This window comes from Hemitrygon akajei, unplaced genomic scaffold, assembly GCF_048418815.1.
Source record: "Hemitrygon akajei unplaced genomic scaffold, sHemAka1.3 Scf000057, whole genome shotgun sequence".
In the NCBI taxonomy this organism is placed as follows: domain Eukaryota; kingdom Metazoa; phylum Chordata; class Chondrichthyes; order Myliobatiformes; family Dasyatidae; genus Hemitrygon; species Hemitrygon akajei.
Genome location: NW_027331943.1, coordinates 3,501,740 through 3,518,963, shown reverse-complemented (window position 1 = coordinate 3,518,963; position 17,224 = coordinate 3,501,740). Strand labels below are relative to the sequence as shown.

The 17,224-nt window shown below is 44.8% G+C and overlaps 1 protein-coding gene and 1 long non-coding RNA gene across 2 annotated transcripts in view; both read left to right on the top strand.

Annotated features, from left to right (window-relative positions):
* The window catches only part of LOC140721558 (uncharacterized), a 33,003-nt gene that overhangs the window by 13,632 nt on the left and 2,147 nt on the right, over window positions 1-17,224 (top strand). The window lies entirely within an intron of this gene.
* On the top strand, window positions 4,098-11,797 carry LOC140721512 (uncharacterized). The gene is made up of 2 exons (XM_073036329.1): window positions 4,098-5,757; window positions 11,791-11,797. Exons 1-2 carry the CDS (start codon window positions 4,151-4,153, stop codon window positions 11,795-11,797), a joined length of 1,614 nt encoding a protein of 537 aa, XP_072892430.1. The 5' UTR covers window positions 4,098-4,150.

Sequence of the window (17,224 nt, the reverse complement as noted above, 5' to 3'; positions counted from 1 at the left end):
ACGATTACCTCTCTATAAAATTCACTGTGCACATGTCACTGAGTTAAAAAAAAAATGCACAGTACATGATTTATGTGCACACTGGTCATTACAGATTACAGGGGACATTGGTGGGAAGGTGGTAAGACCTCCAGTGTCCCTGATGCCCTCACCTACAAGATGTGCACCCTGCACGTTAAGGAGTTGGAACCTGAAATGGATGAATTCCAGATCATCCGGGAGTTGGAGGGGGTGATAGATATGACATGAAGAGAGGTGAGTTACACCCAAGGTGCCGTACACAGGAAACCGGGAGAGAGTCAGGAAGGGGAATGAGGTTAAATAGCCATTGCAGAGTACTCTTGTGCCCATCAAACACAACAAAAGGTAGACCACTTTAGAAACTGGTGGTGAAGGGGATTACCTGACAGAGAAAAGTCAAAGGGGTGATAGGGGATTCATTAGTTAGGGGAACAGAACAAGAGGGGACTGATATCCAAGTGGTAAGGCATGCTAGTGCTAGTAGGGGTGGAGCAGGTGATGTGGTTAAAATAAGCTGTAAGGGGAATGGGAGCCAGAATGACCAAACAGATAATGGAGAGGGTGAATTGAATTGAATTGACTTTATTAGATACCTACTTCATAAACATGAGGAGTAGAAATCTTTATGTTATCTCTCCATCTAAATGTGCAATGTGTAATTTATGGTAATTTATAACAGATCGTTTGTACATAGGACAGTCAATATAACATCGAAATGCAATTGTATCAGCATGAATTAATCAGTCTGATGGCCTGGTGGAAGATGATGTCCCGGAGCCTGTTGCTCCTTTTGCTGTGGTACCATTTCCTGGATGGTAGCAGCAGGAACAGTTTGTGGTTGTGGTGAATTTGGTCCCTGATATCCTTTGGGCCCTTTTTATACACCTGTCTGTGTAAATGTACTGAATAGTGGAAAGTTCACCACTACGGATGTGCTGGGCTGTCCGCAACACTCTCTGCAGTTTCCTGCAATTAAGGGAAGTACAATTCCCATACCAGGCAGTGATGCAGCCAGTCAGGATGCTCTCAAATGTGTCCCTGTAGAAAGTCCTCAGGATTTTGGTCCCCATCCCCAACTTTTTCAACTATCTGAGGTGACAGAGGTACTGCTGTGCTCCTTTCACAACACAGCTGGTATGTACAGACAATGTAAGGTGCTTTGTGATGTTTATGCCGAGGAACTTAAAGCTGTTCACCTTTTTAACCCAGTATCCATTGATGTCAATGGGGGTTATCCTGTCTCCATTCCTCCTGTCGTCCACAATCAGCTCCTTTGTTTTTGTGACAATGATGGAGGGTTTGTTTCCTTGACACCAGTCAGATGTTCAGATCATAGATAGATTCAGCAGTTAGATGTTTGAGACTGGTGCAATGAATGTGCTGAGCTGTATATATCACAATGCAAGAAGCATCGTAGGAAAGCCCAATGAGCTCAGGACAGGGAATTATGATATTGTAACCAATATTCGGACTTGGTTGCAGCCAACAGCCTGAGGGATTTAGAGGAACAAATTTGTAGAGAGATTGCAGACCATGCCAATAAACAAAAAGGTTGATTCAGTAAATGATTTTAACTTTCCATTTATTGACTGGGACTCCTAAGCTGTAAAGGACTAGATGAGGTAGATTTTGTCAAATGTGCCCTTAATCAACACGTAGAATTCCTATGTAGAAGTGTGCAATAAGCTGTTAGGAATTGATCAGGGCTGGTGACAGAAATTAGTGATCATAATGCCATGAGATTCAAAGTAAATATGGAAAAAGAGAGGTCTGGACCACGGGTTGAGATTCTAAATTAGAGAAAGGTCATTTTTGATGGTATCAGAAAGGATCTGACAAGTGTGGTTTGGGACAGGTTGTCTCCTGGCAAAGGAGTACCTGTAAGTGGGAGGCCTTCAGATGTGAATTTTTGAGGATGCAGAGTTTGTATGTGGCTGCCAAAATGAAAGTTGGAAGGTAACTGGTCCAGGGAACCTTGCTTTTGAAAAGAAATTGAAGCCTCGTATATTTTGTTCCTCTAAATGCCTCAGACTGTTGGGTGCTACCAAGACCCATTAATGACTACAAATCATGATTCCACGCACTGAGTTCATCTGAATTTTTTTGTTGTCTTCTTTTGGTTTCTCAAAGCTTCCGAATAGTTTTTGTTCTTTTGTTTGCCCTCTCTTTGACATTTACGTTGGCTTTGGCTTCTCATTTTAGCCACAGTTGTGTCCTCCTGTCTTTCTAATGCTTCCACTTCTGTGGAATCACTCAGCTCCCGAATTGCTCCAGAAACTCCAGCCACTGCTGCTCAATTGTCACTCCTACCCTTTCCCTTCCAAACAAGTTTGGCCAGCTTCTCTGCCATAGAAACATGGAGAAGTTCAGTAAAGAAACAGGCTCTTTGGCCCATCTAGTCAATGCCAAAAAAGCATTTCAACTTGCAGTGTGATCTGGACCAGCTGGCAAAATGGTTTGAGAAATGGAAAAAGGAATTTAATGCAGACAAGTGTGAGTTGTTGCACTTTGGTCTGACCTACCAAGGGAGGTCTTTCACAGTGACTGGTCGGGCACGGAGGAGTGTTGTAGAAGAAAGGGACCTGTTGTAGAAAAAAGTCCTTAATTCACTGAAAGTGGTATCACAGTTAGATAGAGACGGAAGGGAAGATTTTAGCCCAATGGCCTTCATGAACAAAAGTACTGACAACAATAGATGGATGTTATGTTGACTTGTAGAAGACATTGGTGAGGCCTAATTTGGAGTACTGGGTGCAGTTTTGGTCACCAACCTACAGGAAAGCTGTAAGGACTTTGAAGGAGTTCAGAGAAAATTCACAAGTATGTTGCCAGGTCTGGAGTACTTGAGTTATAAGGAAAGATTGAACAGGTCAAGACTTTATTCCTTGGACTGTAGGAGTTTGAGGGGAGATTTGATTGTGATAGAGGGGCATAGATAGTGTAAATGCAAGCTGGCTTTTACCACTGAGATGGGGTGGGAGTACAACCAGAGGCCATGGGTTAAGGGTGAAAGGTGAAATGTTAAGGGGAACATGAGGGGAAACTTCTTCACACAGACAGTCATCCACGTGTGGAATGAGCAGCCAGCTCAAGTGGTGCATGCAAGCTCGATTTCAGCATTAAAGAGGTTCATGTAGGTACCTGCATGGTAGGGGTATGGGAGTGGGAAGATTAAATAGTTCAGCACAGACTAGATGGCCCAAAGGGCATGTTTCTGTGTTGTAATTTTCTACAAGAATGTGAAATATTACAAAAATTCACTGTCTTTTTAACAGCTGTGTGGACCAACCATTCACCTCAACAGGAATTTTTTATATGGCATTAAAACTGTGGCACTTTAAGTTAGTAATACATAAAAGAAAATCCCAGATGCACATCAAGAAAGACTAATTGCGTGAGACTGTTTCAGTTACTGTGGGGCCAGGCACCCATGCAGCTCAGCAGGAACAGGGAATAATACCAATGGAGAGGTTCCAACTCAGCCAAGGTAGAAATTGGAGATGGCAGAAATGCCCCATTCTTATAGAAACAGGAACAGCATCAGGGAATTGATGGTCATTCCAGATACCAGCACTCTGCCCAGTCAGGAGATGATTTCTGTGTCCAACTTGGGTAGAATCTCACTGTAACAGTGTGATACCAGATCAAACCTTGGTAACTCAAGTAATCTCATCTGAAATGTTGTCCTACACCCATTGATGGATTTTGTAAATCTTTTTACAGGTTAAAAACAAGAAGGAGTTTGTCTCCAGGAAGTTCAAACATGGCACACCAGTTTGGTTGTCTCTGTCCAGATATTTAAGAAGTGGAGCAAGGGGTTCAATCAACCATCCTTCCTGCTCAAACTGTGGGGAGGGATTCACTCGGTCATTTGACCAACTGGCAACCCGTCATTTCACACAGGAGAAAGGCCATTCACCTGCTCAGACAGTGGGAATGGATTCACTCGTTTATCACAACTGAAGGTACATCAGCAAGTTCACACTGGGCAAGGCCATTCACCTGTTCTGTGTGTGAGAAAGGATTCAGTCAGTCTTCCCACCTGCGGACACACCAGTCAGTTCACTGTGGGCAAAGGCTGGTGATCTGCTGAATTTCTGGGAAAGGATTCACTCAGTCATCTGACCTAATGGCACACCAGCGTGTTCACACTGGAGAGAGGCCGTTCAGCTGCTCAGTCTGTGGGAAGAGATTCACTCAGTCATCCCACCTGCAAAGTCATCAGCGAGTTCACACTGGGGAGAAGCCGTTCATCTGCTCAGTCTGTGGGAAGGGATTCACTCGGTCATCCACCCTACTGGTACATCAGCGAGTTCACACTGGGGAGAAACCGTTCACCTGTTCAGAATGTGGGAAGAGATTCACTGATTCTTCCACCCTACAGAAGCATCAGCGAGTTCACACTGGGGAGAAGCCGTTCACCTGCTCAGAATGTGGGAAGGGATTCACTCAGTCATCCCACCTACTGGAACACCAGTCAGTTCACACTGGGGAGAAGCCATTCACCTGCACAGAATGTGGGAAGAGATTCAATCAGTCATCCAATCTACAGAGACATCATCGAATTCACACTGGAGAGCGGCCATTCACCTGCTCAGTCTGTGGGAAGAGATTCACTAATCCATCCACCCTTCTGAGTCATCAGCGAGTTCACACTGGACAGAAGCCATTCACCTGCTCAGAGTGTGGGATGGGATTCACTGACTCTTCCACCCTACAGAGACATCAGCGAGTTCACACTGGGGAGAAGCTGTTCATCTGCTCAGAGTGTGGGAAGGGATTCACTCAGTCATCCAATCTACAGAGACATCATCGAGTTCACACTGGTGAGAGGCCATTCACCTGCTCAGAGTGTGGGAAAGGATTCACTGACTCTTCCACCCTACAGAATCACCAGCGAGTTCACACTGGGGAGAAGCTTTTCATCTGCTCAGTCTGTGGGAAGGGATTCACTCGGTCATCCACCCTACTGGTACATCAGCGAGTTCACACTGGAGAGAAACCGTTCACCTGCTCAGAATGTGGGAAGAGATTCACTGATTCATCCACCCTACAGAAGCATCAGCGAGTTCACACTGGGGAGAAGCCGTTCACCTGCTCAGAATGTGGGAAGGGATTCACTCAGTCATCCCACCTACTGGAACACCAGTCAGTTCACACTGGGGAGAAGCTGTTCACCTGCTCAGAATGTGGGAAGAGATTCGCTCACTCATCCAACCTACATAGTCATCAGCGAATTCACACTGGAGAGATGCCATTCACCTGCTCAGAGTGTGGGAAGGGATTCACTCGGTCATCTCAACTACTGGCACACCAGCAAGTTCACACTGGGAAGTGGCCTTTCACCTGCTCAGAATGTGGGAAAGGATTCACTGAGTCATCCACCTTACTGGTACATCAGCGAGTTCACACTGGGGAGAAGCCATTCACCTGCTCAGAATGTGGGAGGAGATTCACTCAGTCATCCAATCTACAGAGACATCATCGAGTTCACATTGGGGAGAAGCCGTTCACCTGCTCAGAATGTGGGAAGAGATTCGCTCACTCATCCAACCTACATAGTCATCAGCGAGTTCACACTGGGGAGAAGCCGTTCACCTGCTCAGTCTGTGGGAAGAGATTCACTCGGTCAGCCAACCTACTGAGACATCAGCAAGTTCACACTAGGGAGAAGCCGTTCACCTGCTCAGTCGGTGGGAAAGGATTCACTCAGTCATCCCAAATACTGGAACACAAGTCAGTTCATAGTGGGGAGTGACCATTGTTATGAATCCCTAGGTTTTGTTTGATATGGACTGTCAGTCTGACTTGCAGCTTGTTTACATTGCTCGCAGTTTGTTTAGATTTAACTGAGGACACAGACACTCAGAGTCAGATGGAGACGGATGAAAAATGGAAGAATCGAAACCAGGGAACTAGTGGCCAAGGGTCACTGTTTGGAACTTTCCTTTGCCCACAAGGGTGGGCTAATTATCGATTCACCGTACATCGAATGTGTGGCTGTCACCTCATTTAACACATAGGAGTGGATCTGATTTGGGATATCCTATGGAGACCACTTATGTGTTAACCCTTGCCTGGGTGTGATGTGGTCATTCATTTGAAGATGATACCCCTCATGACAAATCACTTTCGGTGAAAATTCGTATGTAGATTTGTAGGATACTTTATTTATCCTGAGGGAAATTGAGTTTCGTTACAGCCGCACCAACCAAAAATAGTGTAGAAATATAGCAATATAAAACCATCAATAATTAAATAATAATAAGTTTATCTTTGCAAGTGGAAATAAGTCCAGGACCAGCCTATTGGCTCAGGGTGTCTGACACTCCGAGGGAAGATTAGAAAAGTTTGATGGCCACAGGCAGGAATGACTTCCTGTGATGCTCAGTGTTACATCTCGGTGAAATGAGTCTCTGGCTGAATGTACTCCTGTGCCTAACCAGTACATTATGGAGCGGATGGGAGTCATTGTCCAAGATGGCATGCAACTTGGACAGCATCCTCTTTTCAGACACCACCGCCAGAGAGTGCAGTTACACCCCCAGAACATCACTGGCATAACAAATGAGTTTGTTGATTCTGTTGGTGTCTGCTACCCTCAGCCTGCTGCCCCAGCACACAACAGCAAACATGATAGCACTAGTCACCACAGCCTCGTAGAACATCCTCAGCATCATCTGGTAGATGTCAAAGGACCTCAGTATCCTCAGGAAATAGAGACGGCTCTGACCCTTCTTGTAAACAGCCTGAGTGTTCTTTGACCTGTCCAGTTTATTGTCAATTTGTATGCCCAGGTATTTGTAATCTTCCACCATGTCCACACTGACCCCTTGGATGGAAACAGGGGTCACCGGTGCCTTAGCCTTCCTCAGGTCCACCACCAGCTCCTTAGTCTTTTTCACATTAAGCTGCAGATGATTCTGCTCGTACCATGTGACAAAGATTTCCACCATAGCTCTGTACTCAGCCTCATCTCCCTTGCTGTTCGACATAACAGTCTTCTCTCGACATTTACCCTGAATTACAAATATCTCTCTCATCACCTATTTTGTGGATGAACTGAACTTTCATACTTTACCATCTGAAGACTCCAAGCCTTGTTTCCCCCGAGCTCAATAGTTTGGGAGTTATATTTACACACATACATACACATAACACTGTTAATTGTTGTTTAACTTGCCTAAGTTACTATATTATAAGTGGATATAATTAGCATTGTGGTTTTCACATCAAAAACAGACTCCAGTAGTAGTCTATTGCTGCTGGTTCGTTTCTGAAGCGTTACGGTTCATAACAAAATGAGGCCTGCATCTGAGATATGATCAAATTTGAGGATTGATTAATTATCGATTTCATTGGGGAAATCTCTTTTGATTTATTTCTGTGCAGAAAATTTGTTGATCGATGTCAGGAAGCACCAACCTCTGAGGTATTAGAGGACGCCAGAAGGGTTGAGTTGTTGAGTATTGCTGAAAGGTTACATCTTGCTAAGGTGAAATTGACAATGAGGAGGGCACAGATGCAGAGGATAATAGCTGAACATTATGTTTCTGAGAGTGTGTTTAAAGTGGAGGAGTTGGAGGTGTTTCCTGAAAGTAAACGAGTGAGCTTGAGCTCCAGTACAAGTGAGAAAAATTAAAGATGGAGGCTGCGGAAAGGCAGAGGCAGTTTGAGGCTAGAGAGGCAGAAAAACAGTCAGAAAATTGTCTCATAAAGTATAACAAAGGGGAAGGCTCAGCAAGCCTATTCTGCTTTGACAGTTGATGAAGCAGCTGATTATTTATACTGCACCAACCAGCACCACTGGGCTATAAACGTGCAGGAGCAGTGTGTGGTTCACTGCTTTGCTCAAAGACACTCACGCTGCCTTGGCTGAGGCTCGAAATCATGACCTTCAGATCGCTAGTTCAACACCTTAACCAGCTGGTCATGCACCACACATTATGACCTAGTGAAACAGGCTGTGCTCAGAGCTTATGAGTTGGTCCCAGAAGCATACAGGCAAAAGTTTAGACATTTGTAGAAATCTGTGAACCAGACGTATATGGAATTTGCTTATGAGAAATTTGTGTGTATTTCCTGCTGGTGCACATATAAAAATGTAAATGATGATTTTAACAGCTTGAAAGAGTTGGTTTTAATTGAAGAATTCAAAAAGTGCGTGCCTGATGACATAAAGATGTATTTAGATGGAAATGATGCTGCCACTATGCAGGAGTCTGCTAGATTATCAGAACAGTTTGCTTTAACTCATAAGGTTATGTTTACCCTGAATAAGAGTTTCGAAAAGAGTAGCAGGGATAACCAGGGTAAACCAGAAATTAATGCTGGGATTTGTCAAACTTGTCAAGTTGTGGCTAAACCTAATCAGGTCATCCCAGTGGCCCCACTGCTAACTATTATGTGTACTGCATTCAGATTCCCAGAGGCAATGCCTCTCAGAAATATTAAAGCTAAAAATGTGTCGAAGGCTCTTAACGAGTTTTTTTTTTACTTTATTCGATTTGCCTCAAGAAATCCAGTCTGATCAAGGAAGTAATTTTACATCTGGGTTATTCCAGCAGGTAGTTTATGAACTGGGAGCAAAACAAATTACATCGTCTACATACCATCCGGAATCACAAGGGGCTTTAGAAAAATTTCACTCTACGCTCAAGACATGAAATGATCAAGACATACTGTGTTGAAAATGGAAACGACTAGGATGAAGGAATACATTTGCTTTTGTTCGCAGTAAGAGAGTCGGTTCAGGAATCATTGGGCTTTACTCCATTTGAACTCGTATTTGGTCGCAGAGTGAGGTGACCTTTGACCTTGTAAAAGGAGCGGTGGATTGCTGGGGATGTACATGTTAACTTGTTAGACTATGTTTTAAAGTTCAAAAATAAACTACACCAATTCTGTAGTCTAGCGAAACAAAACTTAAAGACTTCTCAAAACAAAATGAAGTGTTGGTTTGATAAGCAGGGTTGCGAAAGAAAATACCGGGTGGGGGATAAGGTGCTTGCCTTATGTTGACGAATCCACTTCAGGTGAAATTCAATAGACCGTATGAAATAGTCTCTCAATTTAATGATGTGAATTATGTTATTACAACACACGACCGACATAAACTAACACAGCTGGTACACATAAATATGATAAAGCCTTATTTTGACAATCAGGCACCATCTGTGAGTGTTGTTGTCAAAATATATGAATCTGGCAACCCTGAGAATGAAACAATTGACTCGTCTGAGACTTTTCACAAGCCAAACATGGTCCCAGTTAGACTAATGAACTCCGATGTTCCAGAAAACATTGATAACAAGTTGGCTCATCTGCAGCCAAAGCAACAACAGCTGAAGGAATTAATTCTGATGTTTAAAGATTTATTTCCTGATGTTCCCAGGCAAACCACGGTCTCAGTACATGACGCAGATATTGGTCAAGCCAAACCGATTAAGCAACACCCATATCGCATGAACGTAGAAAATGTAAATTGGCTGAACAATTGTAGGTGTGGAAACAGATTCAGTAGGTCTCAGAGGCACTGATTATGGGAAGGTAAATGCAGTAACAAAAACAGATGCCTATCCTATCCCTAGGGTAGATGATTGCATCGATAAGGTTGGAATAGCTAATTTCTTACAAAGATTGATCTGTTGACAGGGTATTGGTGTGTTCCATTGACGGACAGAGGTAGAGAAAGTTCTGCATTTGTGACACCATCTGGGTTGTATGAATACAATGTTTTGCCTTTTGGAAAGAAAAATGCTCCAGGAACATTCCAGATAATGATTGATTTTGAAATTCGAGGGTTAGAACGCACAGATGCCTATATTGATGACTTAGTCACAGTCAGTGACACTTGGGAAGAGCATATCTCTGCAGTAGAAAAGCTGTTTGACAGGCTTTCCCAGGCCAGCCTTACAGTTAACTTGGCTAAGGGTGAATATGGCCATGCCTCTGTGACCTGTCTTGGCTATGTTGTAGGTCAAGGCAAGTTGGCTCCTGTTCAGGCAAAAGTCCAGGCAATTTCTCAAGTTCCTATTCTGACTGCTACGAAGGCTCTTAGAAGATTTCTGGGAATGGATGGATATTATCGTAAGTTCTGTAAGAACTTTGCTGCTATTGCTCTTCCTCTGATTAATCTCCTGAAGAAGGGTGAAAAGTTTGTTTGGACTGAACCTTGTCAGGAGGCATTTGATCGATTGTTATCAGTATTTGAGATTAGGCCAATCAATGTAGTATTCTGAGCAAATTTAATTAGCAGATTGGAGTTGTGGGTGGCAACATAAGTCATGGGTGCACAGAAAGTAAATGACAGGGCAAAAGAGACAACCCTGTGGGTTATGTGTCCTGAGGGTCAGCGAGACAGAGGAGATGGAGCCCACTCTTACCACCTGCCGGCAATCTGACAGGAAGTCCAGGATCCCGCTACACAAGGCAGGGTGAAGGCCGAGGTCTCTGAGCTCCTTGTCGATACTTCATGCCTTTGTATGGCTACTGCTCTGCCCATGACTGCAAGGAACTGCAGAGAACTTTGGAGAGCAGAGGACATCAGAGAAACAAACCGCCACTCCATGGACTCTTCCTACACTTCCCCTCCCTCGGAAAAGCAGGCCATGTACACAAAGAACCTCAATACCTGGACATTCTTGCTGCAAACCCGCTCCCACATTGGCAGAGAGATACAAAAGCCTTAAAGGTGTACCTGGTGTACAACCAGGCTGAAGGATGGCTTCCTGTCTGCAGTTATAAGCCAAATGAAAGATAAAATAGACTCGGCCTCACAATGCAACGCGACGTGACCCTGCACCATATGTCTATCTGCACTGCACTTTCTCTGCAGCCATAATGCTTTGTTACAGTTATTTTTTTGTTGTATATGAGCTCAATAAACTGTGTAATGTATCGATCTGTGTGGATGGTACATCAGGCAAGATTTTCACTGTAGCTCAGTACGTTATGAGAATAAACAAATTCCCCACTTTAATTGTGTGGAAATATTAGACAGACTGAGCTTCTGCTCCGGAACCACAGAAGGAAACTGACCTGTTGTCATTTCTGTGGAAAGCAAATATATGGAAGATGCTTCAATCTCACATTACGATCTGCAGTAAATGGAATCAGGTGACCGGTGGTGGGTCTCCCATATCAATATCAGAATCAAGTTTAATAGCACCGGAATATGCCATGAAATTCGTTGTCTCTGCGGTAGCAGTAGAACCTAATTCTTAACAAAAGATTTTAACAATTGTGATTTAAAATAAGTATATATATATAGTACAAAAATAGAAAAAAAATGTAATAAACTATTCTAATTGTGTGGAACTATTTGATCCGGATCTCACTGCGTTGTCTGAAGGGGACAAAGGTGAAGCTACACGGACACGTAGAGCAGTGACCCGCAAATGCTGCAGATCTGCAGAAAAACGTGAACAGGAAACGGGATCAGGTGACGGGTGGAGGGACTCCGACCTGAACCGATGACTCTGCTCCTCTCACCTCACACACTGCCCGACCCATCCGCCGCATTCCCCACATTATTCCATATTTACACCAGATACATGTCTACTTTTCCACACCATATCTACCCCGATCCCTTTCCCTCCACCCCCAGGTCACAGAGTCATGGGCTCGATTCCCATTCCCTTTTTCAGAGACTGGGATCCCTGATTCAACCGGTAAAGAATAAAGATGCTTTGCATTTCGATGTGTTCACCTCTCAGTCCTCGACTCTCTAAATGACATTTAGAGTTATCACATTTGATCTTTCTTCAGGTTATGACCCCACCGCTCCAGGGATCAGTCAGGTGAATCTTTATTGCACTCTCTATAACAAATACTCTCTAACCTCTTTGTTCATCCTCTATGGAATTAATTTCCATCTTCTGCAGCCCCGTGTTGCCCCCACCACTCACCTCCCACCCTTGTCACTATTTTCACCTTCCACCTCCCCCTTCACCTGGATCCACCTCTCACTCCCAAGCTCTTGCCCCATCCCCACCCCTCACCTCTTTTCTCTGACTATTTCCCATCCACTCTCAGTCCAGAGGGAGGGTCTCGGCGCGAAATGTTGACGGTCCATTTCCCTCCACAGATGCTGTCCGACCCACTGAGTTCCTCCGGCAGTTTGTTCTTTGGTCTGTATAACCCGTGTTAATATGGGGAGCGGGATTTTACACCATATTGCAGGGTTAGGGTTAATGGACTTTTCGGTGAGACAAAAACATTAATCACAGAATCCAGTGTTGTGAGATGTAAAGTCCACTGTTATGTGTCCGGCTGTGCCGTGTTAGTGGAATGGGCAGCGTGGTGTTTGTCTCGATTCGGGTCACAACACCAGAATTGCCAGCGGGGTCCACACACATTGTATTAGTCAACAGAAAACCTCTCGTTCCTGCAGTCTTTGTCTCCTGGTAAACTCAACATCCTGACAGTATGGACCATAGATACCCCTTCCTCTCAGAGTCAGGGAATCACTCAGACAGCTGATCGCTGAGAGGAATTATATTTATTGGTCATTAAAGTTCGCCCAGATTCGTTTGGACGGATTTGATGTGGAGTTCGGGGTGTCACAGTGAAAGGGCCGGACGGCCGAACTCTCTCCGTTGTCCAAACATCCTTCCAGGTGAGGCGACACTTCACCTGTGAATCTTCCGGGGTCGCCCGTTGTGTCCGCTGCTCCCGATGCGGTCGCCTCGACACTGGTGACACCGGCTCCTCCGCAGTTGTGTCGGGTAGGAATGTTTTATAACGGGTGTCGATATTTTTCTACCCTTTTGTGCGGGAGTGGTGGGTTTTGGGGGTTGATGATCGGGATGCCGTCCTTTTTGATGCGGGGGGTGTGGAGGGAGTTTCATTTTTTTTCTCTCTGAACGACTTTCATGCTTTCTTTGTTTCGTGCTTCTCTGGAGAAGAAAAAAACTCAGCGTTATTTATGAATACCTGCTTTGGTAATAAATTAACCTTTGAACTATCCACTCCGAGCGGGACTTCCCGATGTCCAAACATTTCAATTCCGATTCCCATTCCCGTTCCGACGTGTCATCCCATCCCTTGCCAAGTTGAGGCCACCCTCAGGGTGCAGGATCAGCAACTTATATTCCGTCTGGGTGCCCCCACCCAACCTGATGGCATGAATATCGATTTCCCCCTCCGGTGAACAAATTTACCTCACACCCCTCCCTCCCACTCCCTCTCATCCTCTCTGTCTTTGTACGTCCTCTCACCTGCTTATCACTTCATTCTGGGTCCACTGCTCCATCCCTTTCTCAATATATTGAAGTGTACCTGTGAGTGTCGATACTCAAAATATCCTCTGACGTCAGGTGTTACATGGTTCGAACTTTGTACATCCTGTTCAGTGTTTAAATATATAAAAAGTTAAAGAAGCTTGAATCTTTACATAAATTATTATCGCAATATACGAATAGAAAATATTGTATTGTGGAAGTGGCAAATGTTAATGGGAGGAGATCAACCATTTGGGAGGTTTGGAAATGCATTTCATCTCGTTCATTGCCTCACTAAATTACTCTTTTTCCTGTCAACACAAAGAGAACAAGAGCCTCTTTTCAATCAACTACAGTTGGTGGAGCGAGGCCAAGGAGTTAATCAGCTACTAATGATATGAAATGACGTAAAACTAGCTTGTAGCCTAGAATTTTTTTTTTCCATTTGGCTTCCAAAACAAAACTAAATTTATCCAGGTGTAGAAGAGGATTTTGGATGATTACCTTGAATATCTCATCAAAATCAGGCCGAAGATGAGCGAGCAGTGAATTTTTGTTTCATTATTTTCGACTCTTAAACATAGGTTTCGATGCTCATTCCGTGCTTAATATAGCTCCTTCCTGGTATCCAATGGTACAAATTGGAAAGAGCGGAAAAATACTCGCATTTGTGTACAGGTATTCCCCAGCTTCCTTGGATAACGGGTCGAGTGAGAAGGAATTTCACAAGTACCTAAATTAAAAACAGTCACAGCTCCAGGATTTCACCAAAAACGATCAAATATCCTAATGTTATTAGTGGTATTTTTCCCCACCAGCCAACAACCCCGCTTCCGTAAAATTCCCTCTATTTAATATCCGGGGTTGTTAAATTCCGTGCTTGTTTATTTTGACTTTTTTACAGAGGTGTCGGCGCGGCGCTCCGGTGAGCTTAGCTAGCACTGCACCCCTGAATGTATGAGACAGTACAGTGTTAAATGCAAAATCCTGAACAGTGTCGATGATCAGAGGGATCTTAGACTCCAAGTTCATCGCTCCCTGAAAGAGACTGCACAGATTGATCGGGTGGTTAAGAAGACAAATGGCACGGTTGTCTTTATTAGTTGAAGCACTGAGTTCAAAAGTCATGAAGTTGTGTTGCAGCTTTGTAAAACTAGTTAGACCACATCTGGAGTGTTTCATACAGTTCTGGTCGCTCCCATTCTCGGAAGGATGTCGGGGCTTTGGAGAGGGCGCAGAAGAGGTTTACCAGGACACTGCCTGGATTAGAGAGCACGAGCTATAACGGGAGGCTGGACAAACTTGTGTTGTTTTCTCCAGAGCGGCGCAGGCTGGGGTGAGACTTGGTGGACGTTTATAAGATTACGAGAGGAATAGATAGAGTGGACAGAGGGTATGTTTTTTCCTGGGGGTTTGAAATGTCTGACACATTTAAGGTGAGAGGAGATGTGAGGCGCATCTGTTTATTTCCACAGAATGCTGGGAAGCTGGAGTCTATGCCTGGGGTGTTATACCCCACCGGTCACGTGATCCCATTTGCCCCTCCCATTTAACCGCAGATGTAACAATCTCTTTGTGCATGTTCACAATCTCCAGGTGGGTGGTCACGCATCCTCCATGTTGTGTTGGGAAATCTGATGTTGGCCACTGAGTCCCGTTAACTTCCCCCGAACTCGCCTCGCTTCCTGAGGCTCCTCATATTTGTCCTGGAGCTTTATGGCGGTTGTGTCTTCTCCCGGACTGGGGTGGGTGAGAAAGGAGAACGTCCCAGGTTGTGGGGATCTTTGATTTCACTGCCTGCTTTACCGAGGGACTGGGAAGTCTAGGGGGGAGGATGGTTTCTGTGATGTGCTGATCTGGATCCAAAGGTCTCTACAGATCCTCACAGTCATGGTCAGAGTAGTTACCATGCAAAGCGTGAAGTGTCCGGATGCGAAACTTTCTATGGTGTGTTGATAAAATTTTGGTGAGGGTCAAAGTATATCTGGCAAAGTTCTTGTTATTTTTGCTAATTCTGTCATTTTAGAATCTTTTGTACAATAGTATGTACTATTCATTCAGTACCTATGTGTTGCTGGAGGACCATCAGTGATCGTCCTTGATCCCTTCTCCCACCTGGTTCCATCTGCTCATCTTGTTCAACCTCTGTCCAGTCTCCTCACACCCCCCAACCCCGCTTCAGTGATATACATCAACCATCTGGGTCATCCTCAGTCCGCCTTGTATCCCACCTCCTCAATGTTATATATCAGCAAACTGATGATGAGAGGCATTGATCGTGTAGATAGTCAGCGGCTTTTCCTCAGGGCTAAAATGGCTGCCACAGAGGGCACTGGTTTAATGTGCTTGGGAGCAGGTACAGAGGAGATGTCCTGGGTAAGTTTTTTACTCAGAGTTGTGAGTGTGTGGAATGTGCTGCCGGCTGCTGGCGGATACGATAGGGTCTTTTACGAGACTACTGGATAGGTACATGGAGCTTAGAAAAATAGAGGGCTATGGGTAACCCTCGTAAATTCTAATTTAGGGACATGCTCAGCACAACTTTGTGGGCCGAACGGCCTGTATTATGCTGTAGGTTTTCTATGTTTATTTTTTTCTTTTACCCCATTTTTGTGGAATCAACAACCAGAGAGGACTGGTTTAAGGTGAGAGAGGATTGAGTTAATAGGGATCCCAGGGGAAAACTATTAATCCACTCTCCCTTCCGTTTCATTGTTTAACTAACACGATGAGTGCACTCTCAGGTTGGAGGCGCAACAACTGATATTACATCCGGGTAGTTTACACCTCAATGGCATGAACATCGATATCTTTAACTTCTATCTCCACGTTTTCATTTCATCAACCCACACGCCAGTCTCTTCCATTCTGTCTCTTCACTTCTCTCTTCTCCACTGCGGATCGTCTCCCTCTGATTTCCCTTTACTTCCCCATTGTCCGCTCTCCTCTCCTATCAGATTCCTCCTTTTCCGCCCTTCGCATTTTCCACCTACCACCTCACAGCGTCTCACTTCATCTCCCACCTCCCCCACCCACTCACCTTCACTCTTATCTGGCTTCACCGATCATCTACCAGCTTCGACTCTTTCCACTCCCCACACCATCTTATTCTGGCTCCTCCCCACTTCCAGTCCCGATGAAGGGTCTCGGCAGGAAATCTCTCTTTGGCTTTACCCCCTCTATAGAAGCTACCAGACCTCCTGACTTCCTCCAACATTTTGTGTATGTTACTCTGCATCTCCAAAATCTGCAGAATCGCATCGGGACAGAGTGCAGAATGCAGAGACTACATCGGGTCTCTCTAATGTCGAGGACGCCACACCTGCAAAACTGGAAACGATGGATGACCCCAACAAGCACGATGTTGAAAAGTTGCCTCATATGGAAGGACTGTTTAGGACCCTGACTAGTGGTGAGGAGAGAGGTTAGGGGCATCTCTGGCACTTCATCCACGTGCAGTTGGCGTCCAGCCCCTACACCCATTCTTATCGTGGTGATTTACCACAATAACAGGACCCCCTGATTTGTGGACTCCATTGTCACCAGGTGGCGCTCTGCCGCAATAACGCTGAGAGAGAGAAATGTGACGCTGCAGCCTGCTGAAATGTTTATTCAAGATTCAGGGTTGTTTAATTCCATTTCCAGCAGACACCTGTAAATGAGGTCGAAATTATTATTACTCCGGTTCCAATGCAACACAGAAACACAACGGTAACAACATATATCCACGGCTTATATACCATGCACGGATTGATTGTATGTTCATAAAGTGACGCTCGGCATAGGATGCCTGCATATAAGATGACAGACAGGAAATGATAGAGGTGTTTGGCGGTGTGGAAGGGTGGGTTAGAGGGTAGAGATATTTATCAGCTTTACTGCTTGGGAAAAGTAGCTGTCCCAGAGGCTGGTAGTCCTGGTGAGGATGCTGTGTATCTACCCCCCGATGTGAGTGGGACAAACAGTCCATGAGTGGGATG

Bases quoted from the DNA above. Each gene is read 5' to 3' on its own strand.
- LOC140721512 (XM_073036329.1), top strand. From the start codon at position 4,151: ATGGCACACCAGCGTGTTCACACTGGAGAGAGGCCGTTCAGCTGCTCA.